This window comes from Chelmon rostratus, chromosome 6 (genome assembly GCF_017976325.1).
Source record: "Chelmon rostratus isolate fCheRos1 chromosome 6, fCheRos1.pri, whole genome shotgun sequence".
NCBI lineage: Eukaryota > Metazoa > Chordata > Actinopteri > Chaetodontiformes > Chaetodontidae > Chelmon > Chelmon rostratus.
This window is the reverse complement of record NC_055663.1, coordinates 6,693,220-6,704,751: the sequence shown is the minus strand read 5'-3', so window position 1 is coordinate 6,704,751 and position 11,532 is coordinate 6,693,220. Positions and strand designations below refer to the sequence as shown.

Below are 11,532 nucleotides of genomic sequence, written 5' to 3'. Positions count from 1 at the left end.
TGTTTTCCTGATCCCCTCCCCTCCCCATCTCTGTCCTGTGCTGCATTTAGGGTCCTGTGGGACAAAAACAAATCATATTGCATGAAAGTGAAAACAAATTTAACTTAGTACTCATATCTCATGTAAAAAAAATGCTGTTTTTACACTTGTATGAATTAAATAAGATGTAAATTAGTGAGCTGTTGGTAGGCAGATTATGATACCCTCAGTGTTTCCACTTGTTTTCAGCCTTTAAGCTATGCTACCTTACATCTTCTTATCTCATCAATAAAACTGAATAAGAGTTTCTCCAAAATGCTGCACTATTCCTTTGAAAACCTAAATGTTCCTATGGAGCAAATAACTAGTATGTCCATGATGAGTGGAGTAAAAAAAATCCCCAATCAAGGTCCACTTAAAGACTTTTTTCAGAGCTTTCAACTGCATCACATTGCCTTCATGAGTGGGTGAAATTTGTGCAGTTCTCATGGAGGCGGATCTGTTGTCATGCGAGCTCAGTAGCTGTTAAGATTTCAGCAGAGACAGTGTTTTTCGTCTGATGAAGACAGTGTGGCTCAGAGCTTCAGGATCAGAAAGCTGAGGTGAATATGATTCTCTAATTGCACTTATTCCATCTTCTCAACGGGCCCGTGAATGCAGCATATCTCCCTATACCCTTGCTATCCCTGCCCCTTCCTCCCCTCACCCTCCCTCCTCCCCTCCAGCATTATTCTCTTCCCTCTCCTCCCCCCCAGCTCCCTCCCTTTCCTGCCGGCCTCTCAGCAGAGGATGTGTCAGGGAGGGAGAGTGTGTGTGAGGGAAAAGAGGAAAGCCGTCAGTAGAATGGATACGTGCCCTCTCTCCTCCACCCTTTCTTCTCCTTCTTCTTCTCCTTTGCCTCATCTCTGCCTTTCTTCACCCTCCTCTGCCAGCGCTGCACCCTGGGCACCCTCAGTGCCTGCCCTCGGGGAAAAGGAGACTCGCCGGGTGGACGGGTGGCTGAAAACTGAACTTCAATGTCAGCAGGGGACCAGAAGAATGGTGGTGACAAACCAGAAGGTAACGGGACACACACGCTGGACACGCATGCAGACACACACTTTTTGCCTGTTGACAACATTACGTTAAAAGGCCAACACCCACGTCTAAAGTCTCTCCACAGCTAGAGACCAAACAAAGCTGAGTGTGGTGTTGCTCACCTTTGAAATAAATGAATGAACTCTTCAAATTGAACCATTCAGGTGAGGTCAAGACAGGCCAGTCAGGACAGGATAAAACAGCTTTCATCTATATCGTATGATCTTCATCAGCAGATATTGTCGTCCACTTGTCATGGAAATGAACCTGCTGGTGAAAGTTTCTCAACTAGGAATGAACTGTGAGTGTCAGCAGTTTCAATACATTAGTACCCACAAAAGAATGACAAAAACTGTACATATTTCATGATTTTTGAAAAGAAAATAGCCAAATCTAAAGGGGCAATCCAGCATTTTAGTATTGCGCGTCCATAAAGTTGGATTCTGGAGAGACAGATTAATAAAATAATGGTGCAGCAAAGGGCTGAGGTGTGCTGGCTCTTAGTCCCTAAGTCAAACTCCATAAAACGTAGATATCAGTGGTATCTTTTGTGCTCTATGTGAATAGCACAGTGGAATGCCTCTTTAAAGACGCTGAATGTCTGCATAGAAAAACTCTGCGCAGCATTTTATGCACAGGCCTCTCAGGAGTAGGTCTGTTTGTCGTGTTGCCATCAGACCAGCTGTAATCCTCCACCATGTACCATCATGACCAGAGAGTCTGCTGGTTTCCATACCAACCCGCCACTACAGCAGCATTATAGTGCGGTAACCGTGAGTAACTGCTGTATTGTCCTCTGGGCAGTTGTGTTTTTGAGCGTGCTGTTGCAGCAGCAGCTTCCACGACACTCACCACTTTCCTGAATATGAGCTCTATGGTTTATTGTTTGGCAGAGCTGCTGCTGATGATGTTTCAGTGCTCAGATTTAGTCTTGCTTGGAGATAGCAGAGTGTCCCATGACCTCCTCTGAGACAGAGACAGCCCTGTCTGTGTAATTGAGACATCCAAACAGCCACACACACACACACACACAAACACAGGGTTGTGAATGACTGTACTTGCCAGGACCTCTTACTGACAAAACCTGGACTTTCAGTGGCACAAGCCTAATCTCTGACTGTTCCAGTGTTGCTATCTGAACACAATCAACTGAACTTTCAACCCTGCAGTCACAGAAAGGCTGCTCAATGCTGGTGAGCACACACAGCACATTACTCTCTGCTGAGTCACTAACCAGCACATTATTCTATTAAGACCAATTAAGATGTGCAATTCAAATGGAGGCGTTATCACGTGACTCTGGCGGCTGCTCAGCTGCGCGTCTGACTGGCTAACAGATGAGAAATGATATCCTGCTCACCTGACTGCTCGACTGACAACAGAGCTTCACTTCTCTCTGCTATAAAAAGATGCTTTCCATCATGTTGCAGAGGAATGTGACTGTGCTGCACATCCCAGTCCTAAACATCAGTACTGCTGCTGCTCAGCGTGCTCCTGATTGTCTCTTTACATGGGGGATATGACTGGCAGCTCATTGGTGAATGGTGAAAGCACGAGAGAGCTGGGTGGACTTTAGGGCACAATATTTTGATTGGGAGCTACAACAAAATCAGGATGTACTTTTCTTGAGCTGGTGAATGGAAAACAGATTGTAAAAAGCATCAAATAATGGAAAACAAACTTTGTCACAGCACACTGGATTTTATTTCTCCAAACATTTGTCAGAGACAGAGCTGCTGTGGAGACAGAAATAATGACACCGGTGAGTAAGTTAAACCTCATTTGGCAGATAATTGGGCCAGTTCTAGGTTTTCTGTCGCGGGGAAGGATGTGCCCCGGTTTCAAAAGTCAGTTTCCTCTTCCTCTGGTTCTACAGTTTGAGATTTTTTTAAACTGTGACATCTTAAAAGCATTCACCCACTTGGGACCAGGGCTGTCCAATTTTTTTTTTTTTCCAATTGTTCAGCTGAGGTGGTAAACCCAGATCCTGAAGTCTCTTGATCCTTTTAGTCCATTTAATTGTAATCACACCCAGTGAATGTATGATGGTTTATGCTTTATGGAATAAATGTGTTTGTATTTTTCTATGAAGATAGCTTTGTTTTCAGGTGAAGTCGCCCACCTCTGCTATAAAGCCCTGCAGGAGAGCAGGAGTGGCCTGTGTGAAATAGAATGAAATGATCTCTTGTTGATTCTCAGGCAGAAACCCTTAAAAGCCAATGAGAACTGAGACCACACTGGTGCATATATTGTATATGTTTGTATGCTCAGTCTGAGTGTGGTCTCTGGTTCCCTCTAACTGATAAACCAAGTACTATGTGATGCAGCTGCAGCAACAAGGCAAAATATGGCTGTTGATTTTCTGAATCAAGCTTTGCCGTGCTTTATAAATCACTTGCATTTGTCAATGGGCTTCATTGTAATATGGCATTTCCTGGAAAAAGGGGTTTGTCACTGAATTTTAAAGCCCCTATTTGTCGAATTTGAAACTTTCTGACATTTGGCAACTTCTAGTGGTAGTATTGAAAATGACCCAAAACAAAAATGTTTGTCACCAGAAAAAAAAAATGCTTAAATTACATTCAATAAAATCTAAGATCGGGGCTTTAAAAAGCACTACACCAATTCAACAGTGCGCTCCTACAACATGGTCGGACTCATGTTAAACAAAAAAATATTCAGTGGAGCAGAATGCTAGCAGACGCTAGTAGCAGCTAATAAAGAGGGCTTTTTTCATTTTCCAGCTCTTTCAAACATTGACTCAAGTGACATCACTTGAGGCAAATTATCAGATGTCACTCCACTCCTTCTAGAGCCACGAAAGGCTTTTTTACAGCTTATTCATCTACAGGAGTACTGCCTGAGACCCATGAACAGCCTTCTATGTGTAAACTTGCTGAGTTCTCCTTTAACTCAACCCTTTGTGTTTATGTCTTCTATCTCCCATACATGCTTGTGAAACTAAATATACAATCTGTCTTAGTAATTAGGGCTGTCTCTTTGCTGTGTCTCCAACATAAAAACTCTTGAGTGGTGGTGCAATGACATATATTTTCAAGCAATGCAATTCTTTATCATTTTTTGGAAACCCCTCAGAATTGCTCCATAATGTTTCTCCTCCCTTGTCTTCTGTCTGTTTCTCCATCAGAGACAGTGCCAGTGGCGGAGGTATGGCCAGAGGTGGAGCGGGCCGAGTGTTTGGCCCGCGGTGCTGCCCTGAAGTGGGCGTCGGGTGTTTTCTGTCGACCTGAGCATCTGGAGCGCCTGAGCCAGTACAGGAAGAGAGAGAGTCAGAGGACCGCCTCCATACACACCAGACTCAAGGTGACCCATCAAAACACACACATGCACGATACAATATGACCTCAGTTCGCTGGCTGGTCTGCTGAATGGTTGCAGCCGTGCACTTAAGCAGACTTTGTTGCTATTAGCCATCAGTGGGAATCAATAGTGACCACTGTGCTGCTGCATGTTACTGCCGCTTTCCTCACAGTCCATGGTCCAGTCGTACCTGGAGGGGGTAGGCTGGGGTCTGGAGCAGCTCCGGGAGGCCAGGGCCGAGCTGAAGGAGGTGTCACATGCTTTGAAGAAAGCAGGGCTGGACTCCACTGGAAACACGGAGGGGGTGAAGTCTCTGGAGAGGCTGAGGGAGGTGTCAGTCAACCACTGTCAGCTCCTCGCTGCCGTCAGCAACCTGCCACGACTTTACTCCGGTGCGACGCTGCTTTGCAGACACACAGGCCTGAAATCATTCATTCATAATGAATTCAGTTTCATGTTTTAATGTATTATTTTATGCTGCAATATAGAACATTTTTTTGCTGGAAACTAAAATATGCAGCTTTAGCTTTTAACAGCCCAGAGTGGCAGCAAAAGGTTATAGCATAAATAACCCCCCCTCCTCCTCCTCCTCCCTTCCTTGGCCTTTGCAGTGCGAAGCATGGTCTTGGAGACTGAGCGTCTGGTGGAGTCCCGGCGGCTCCTGGAGGCCCACGCCCGGCTGATGGATCTGGAGCACTGGCAGGACGACATCCTCTGGCAGCTCCACGGTGCCGCTGGGACAACAGGAAGTGCACTCAGCACAGAGGACCAGGAGCTGGTGGCCAAGTATTTCTCCGGTGTCGGGCAACTGGTGGACGCCCTTGGTGAGGAGATCTTACAGACACGCGTTACAGTTTTCTCACTAACAAGAGTTTAATTACGTCAAAAAAGTCTGTTAGTATTATTATCTTATTAAGTTGTTTTGCCATTCACCAACTCCTGCGGATAACGTCTCTAGTATCTCTTCAGCTGCTGAATGCTCCACTTTGTTTTCCAGCTACAATAGTTGCTGACTTTGTCAACTGGTGATCACTCCATTCAGGGAAGGAGCTGTGGGCTGTGGTGAGCAGTGCTCTGGCCCTGGCCCGACAAAACCCCACACCATTTGTGTCGGCGGTGAGAATAGTAGAGCGGGAGGAGGCCCTGGACCGAGCTTTACTGGATGAGAGAGGGGGGGCCAGAGGCAACACCAGGCCCCTGCCCCCGGGACGGCCTCGCTGCTGGAGAGCATGCTTCTTCCAGGTCATCACCAGCTGACACAAACATAACACCTTTTACCAGGTTTCCCCTTTTAAAAAGTCTAATCGTGTGTTACAGTCCGTCCTCCCTCACGTTTCCTCTCTTTCAGGTACTAGAGGACGCGGTTTCTGCACGCTTCCGCAGCGTTTCCTACCTGCACACGCGTGGGCCGGGTCTGGCGGGCCACCTCTCTGCTCTCCAGCACGGCATCATGGCTGACCTGGCCACTGTACGCCACCTGCTGGAGCACTGTGTACCGTCACACTACCGGCTAACAGGAGCCTACCTGAGGGCCAGCCACCGCTGTTTACACGCTCACCTGGCACAGGTCAGTGATGTGAGAGGAATGAGCCAATGCTAGCTAGCTTAGCTAACTTCTCCCTATGATGACCACAAATCAGAGACTATTACAGGGACAGGGTTATTTTCTGCCATGCATGATCATGGTTTACATACAATGCAGTCAGAGCCATGAGACTGTAATACAGTCTTTTTAAGGGACTGTACTAAATAAATTCAAAATAAATGAGAAATTATACCTTTAATTAGCAGTTATTTTCTCTATGGCAATCACCAACTGGAGTTTGAAGATTAGTCATAAAATTACTGAATGAACTGTTTCCAAACTGGGGACGTCCTCGCTGTGCACATGTAAGTGAAGCTTGTGTCCTAGGTTAGCAGCTGGGACCTGGAGAGTGGTGAAATCTTTGCTGTGCTCAACTGGGTGCTACACATCTACAACAGGTGAGCTCTTCACGTTATTCTTCGTCCTTCTGTCTGCAAAATGATTTACCTAATGTGCAGCTAAATTTACATTCAGGATGATCTCGGTGTGGATTTGAGGTAACTCGGTCTCTCAAGTTGGACATTGAACGCATCTCAGCACATTATGAACTCTAACTTGTGTAAGGGGACATCTTTTAACAGGAGAATTGATCCAGTAGTTCAGCTTGAACCTGAAAATCACTTATAATAATAATTTTCTCTGAAACTTTCACATTGTAAAAGTTTCAAGCTTGTTTTGTTGTGTTGGACGTTGTTAACCGCCAAAAGCTCAGAGTTTGACAGTCTTGGTTTGGCAGCCCAGACATGATGGGGCATCCGGAGCTGCTGACTGAGATGGAGAGAGAAGAACTAGGACCTCTCATCTCCAGCGAGGGCCTGGAGCAGCTGCAGAGCAAATATGTGCAGAGTGTTCGGGTGAGTCGACCCCAGAAGTTGTTTTTGAAACTGAATTAGAAATACATTACAGAGTACGGATGTACATAGAACTACACATTTTCTGTTAGACAGCGATCATATGACATTCTGTTGATAAACATCTGTTATTTTATTTCATTATTACTGCCTGTTGAAATAAGTTCAGTTCATAGATGTAAAAGTTGGGAATATTGAAATTGGATGTGTAGGAACCATTTAAAGAGTGCTGCAACATGTAGAGGAGCAGCGTGCTACATTCAATGTGTGTGTCCATGCTGTTGCTGTGACAGAAGAGTGTATCAGAGTGGATGCACAAAGCTCTACAGGTGGAGCTGCAAGACTGGCAGAGAGACCAGGAGCCAGATACAGACCACGAAGGTTTCTACCAGACCAGCCTGCCCACTATCATCACACAGGTAAACATGCCATACAAATGTACAGCCAGCCACACACACACACACACACAGATAGAGAGAGCGAGAGAGTCTGCAGGTAGAAAGGTCACCAACATACACTTTAACATACATCTTATCAACCTCTACTGACAGCAGGAACATCAACAACACAGCTTATCTGCTCCATTAGTGTGACTCGTCTCTCAAATCTCACATGCAGCAGGACTATTATACATTCTGTCCTGGTTCTGGAGCAGGACCAGTGCTTTGGAGGTATCTCTGGTCACCAGCTGTGGGTAGTGACCGAAAGAGTACACAAGTGGCCAAGATGTCTCCCCCTTCCTGCAGACACTGTTTGTAATGATGATGTTGGTGCAGTGGTGGTGTGGATTTCATCATTGTTTGCTTGTGGGACTGTGGTAGATGCTGGAGGAGAATGCCCGGGTGGCTCTGATGATTGGAGAATCCCTTCGAGATCAGACGATACAGATGGGACTGTATGAGATGGAGAACCTCCTTAACAGGTGTGCGTCTGTGCAATTTGCCCTTCCGGCTGCCTGTCAGCCATTTTACTGTCATTGTGTATAAAACAGGCTCAGGCACGTCTTCACCTTCACCTCCATTTTCCTTCACGTCACAGGTTTCGAGAAGCTCTGGTGGAATTTGGGAAGGAGCGTCGCCGGGATCCGAGCAACAACAAAAACAAATTCTACCTCCACTATCTGCTGGCCTCCATCAGCAACTGCATCATCCTCAAGTGAGTTACAGGAAATATGGTGGTGAATGACCACTGACAAAGCTTTCAGAGCTTTACCACACGAATGTTTAGTCTCATTTTGGTCACTTTCAGAATAGATTAATATCATGTTGGCAAACATTGTGGCAATGATGTGGCAGCTGTGTTCTGCTCAAAAAAAAAAAAAACGATTCAGACTGTAAATAAATGAGTACTAGAAAACAAAGAAGATCCGTGTAATCCTGCACTCATGTACATGTATAATCAGACTGTGCCTCTCACAAAGGAGAGGCAGCCGCAGCTTTTAGCATCCATATTGTGTTTGATGCAGAAAGTCCACAGAGAGCCTGCAGCAGCAGCAGTCGTCCCGGTCAGCGGGGCAGTTCTCTCGGACTCCTCCCAACCCTCTGGCAGCTCTGGACCGGGCGGTGAGACGGGCGTGTCGCCTGGTTATGGATCAGCTCCTGCTGGACCTTCAGCCTATCCTCCCAGGCCTGCTGACCCGACCCTGGCTGGTCCAGGGACACCCCACCCCGAAGCTCTGCAGCGTCCTGGAGCGTCACCTGGAGCTGTACGGCCGGGTTCGACCACCCTGCCGACAGGTCACAGCTTTGCTCTCTTTCTGTCCCCGTTGTGCAGATGGTAGCGCAGATGGGAGGATGAAGTATAATGTTCATACATGTCTTGAATCTGATTTCTAGGCATCTGAGTTGAGGTCAAATTTACAGGAAACTGCATGAAATTTGTATTCTTTGCCACAGTCCTCTCATTCTTATCAATCTATTAAACTCAGAGAATGCTGGTGGAACATCTACACTGGAGCTGCATGCCTCCTTGTCCTCTCATTGCTTTGACCTTGTCTGTGTGCTCAACACTGCCACTGAATCTAATTTTTGTGTGCACAGCGTCTGCAGGAGGAGGCCCAGTGGCTGATGGTGGTGGAGTATGTCCGGGCCCTAATGCAGAAGAGGCTGGTGTGTCGCAGCGCAGAGGACAGAAGGCAGCTCAGCCAGCAGATGGTTCAGGACGACCAGCAGTTTAGAGAAATCTTCCACGGCCTGGTGAGGAGGACCTGACGTTTGCTGTCATGTCTCAGAAAAGTTCATTCGTGCACTTGAACACTTTTCAGTATCATAGTGTTCCACAGATTTTGTAGAAGTCTATGAACCTAACTGTATTCATGGAAAATAATGACTGCAGTGCACATTAGTATGTACTAATAATTCATTGTTTATGCCACTATAATATCAGAAGTCATAGCTATAGTAATTGTAGTGCAGTGTCCCATCATGGCTTGAAAACAATTTGAATCAATAAAACACTAAATACTTAGAGATTTAAAATGTTATTAAACGGATTGATATCTGTCTGCAAAGTCCCATATACACTCATGTGTCTGTAGGAGGGTGAGGGGTCAGTACCTGAGGTAAATCCCTTGGCTTTACTTCCCGTCCTGGCTGACTTTATCCGGCTGAAAGACCCTGGCATGCTCACTCTGGAAGTTTCTGGACTTGCAGCCAAATACCCTGACATCAGGTAGTCTGATATATATATAATTCATGGTTTTATTATTTAATACCAATGGTTTTGTTTAAAAAAAGGTTATTTCTAAGAGTCTTATGCCAGCAGTAGATAACAGTACGTCTCTTCCACTGAATAAAGTGCTAATCATGAATGTTTTGTTGATTAAATTACACATACAGACTTTTTATGACCAAGGCATTGTGCCGTCATCGTCTTTCTGTTCCCTCAGTGAAGAGCATGTGTCTGTACTGCTGGACATTCGTGGCGATGTGTCCAGGGACATCAGAGGGGCTGTACTGGACTTGCTGGAGCAGAGCGCCCCCCCTCTGCCTGTAGGATACCGGCCCATCTTCACTGATATCCTGGTGCCTCCCTCCACCATGGCCTTCTGTCTGCCCACTGCCAAGTGTGCCTGACAGGGACTGAAACTGCATCTTCAGCTCAGATTTTAACATTTTAAACAGGAAAAAGTGCAGGACCAAACAAAAGGACGCTGGTGAATCTGTTCCTACTGAGTTTCAAGTTATGTTGTTGGAGGGACAACCTGTGTTCAAATCTGCCACTCATCATTTATCTGGGGAGCAACAACTGAGCTCTTTGATTTTTCCTCGGTGCCATCTCGCTTCACACGCACATCATTCATACTGGAAGCACCAGTGCCACCATCGCCATCTTTTGTTGCCCACAGAAGGAGGCTAAAGGTCTGATCTATTGAATGAGGGGGGGGGACTGATGCATTTTCATTTCCTTCACCTACAAATTTTTCCAGAGATTTGAGCTGGTGACTTGCTGGTCCAGGTCTAACTTCAGCGGAACCTCGTTAGTCTGGTAAAATCCTGAATCTATGAGCCACTGTGGCTAAATTGGTGATGAATGGTAAAACAGTAACTTCTAACCCGTCACAGCTTGTTGTCATGTGTCTCAGTGATTTATGCACACAGTCCTCTCTCTGTTCCAGCTTTGCTGGTGCAGGACGCTATCAAATGGACATTGCAGCTTTAAAGGATTAGTTCACTGTTCATTAATAACAGATTACATTGACACTGCTTTCGACTTAACAAATGCTTTGAACACCATCAGCTAAATTTCTTTCACCTTCACTGTATTTGGGTGGCAGCAGGCATTTTAGAGGCAGATATCTATAAACCTCAGTGCACAAAACCAAAAGGATTTGCATGGCTACATATCACTACTGAAAAGTTTGGGGTTTTTTAATGACTTGGTGAACCAACAGTTTTAGTAACATCCATCACATAACACAATGTCACCTATTGGAGATCAATAATTGGGAACTTGAGACACCTTTCTGAATCCTGACCAGTAAAAACACGACCAGACAACCACAGAGCAGCTGTGAGATATTCAAGAACTACTCTACTATATACCTTATTTCTGAACGTATTGAACTGCAAGGCCTTTGCTTTGCTCCTTTGATTGTTCCTGCTGGAGAAATAAACTATGGGATTTTGAATTGGCCAATCAATAAGTAGATGTGGTTCAATGGTTAATGTTTCAAAATGAAATCATATAATGGTCTCAACGTGAGGAACTAAAGGATGGAATCCATGAAGCATCTGAATGTTTTTTTAAACAGATGAAAGCAGATTTATTAGCTGCAGTATACGGTATATGGCTTTCAGAATATAAACACAGTCTTATTAAAACATCATCACATTACAGTTTGGACTAAACATGGTTTTCAGTGAGGGCTCCATCTACCTGAGGAACTGAGGCTGCTAATCCATTCCTTTAAAATCACCTTTAAAATCACTTCGTCGTTAACTTGTCTTCACATATTTGTTATTTTCTCCAATTTATCATGTATTGCTGTTGATATTGGGTGTTTTTTAATGTATTTATTGTATTTATGTATGAATATTCAGTTTCCTTTGGCACAGTGTTTCCTGTTATTTCAAAGGATAGTTCCCTTGTTCTGGCTCAATGCCAACCTCTAAAGCACAGTGTAAACTCTGTCACATAAATGCTTAAATAAATGCCTTATGAATTAAACTTGCATCTTTTATTATTGTGCTTTTCATATTAGCATTATCATAATGTCAT

General features: G+C 45.0%; 1 protein-coding gene across 2 annotated transcripts; it reads left to right on the top strand.

Moving 5' to 3' along the window:
* Positions 1-806: 806 nt before the first annotated feature.
* exoc3l1 (exocyst complex component 3-like 1) lies at positions 807-11,463 on the top strand. Of its 2 annotated transcripts, none has more exons than XM_041939058.1 (15): positions 807-1,038; positions 4,205-4,380; positions 4,550-4,769; positions 4,989-5,201; positions 5,420-5,619; positions 5,726-5,944; positions 6,290-6,360; positions 6,699-6,816; positions 7,110-7,232; positions 7,635-7,735; positions 7,852-7,968; positions 8,279-8,549; positions 8,853-9,008; positions 9,350-9,483; positions 9,701-11,463. In XM_041939058.1, the coding sequence occupies exons 1-15, from the start codon at positions 996-998 to the stop codon at positions 9,885-9,887; spliced, it is 2,349 nt and encodes a 782-aa protein (XP_041794992.1). In that variant the 5' UTR covers positions 807-995; the 3' UTR covers positions 9,888-11,463. The 2 variants fall into 2 exon arrangements, with proteins under 2 accessions (XP_041794992.1, XP_041794991.1); XM_041939057.1 differs by having other exon boundaries at positions 7,107-7,232.
* The last annotated feature ends 69 nt before the right edge of the window (positions 11,464-11,532 follow it).

What these genes read in the sequence shown, in the direction of transcription:
- exoc3l1 (XM_041939057.1), top strand. Translation starts at nt 996, where the DNA reads ATGTCAGCAGGGGACCAGAAGAATGGTGGTGACAAACCAGAAG. An exon ending in CCTGCCACGACTTTACTCCG is followed by an intron (nt 4,770 to 4,988) that starts GTGCGACGCTGC and finishes TGGCCTTTGCAG; the next exon opens with TGCGAAGCATGGTCTTGGAG. An exon ending in TACACGCTCACCTGGCACAG is followed by an intron (nt 5,945 to 6,289) that starts GTCAGTGATGTG and finishes CTTGTGTCCTAG; the next exon opens with GTTAGCAGCTGGGACCTGGA.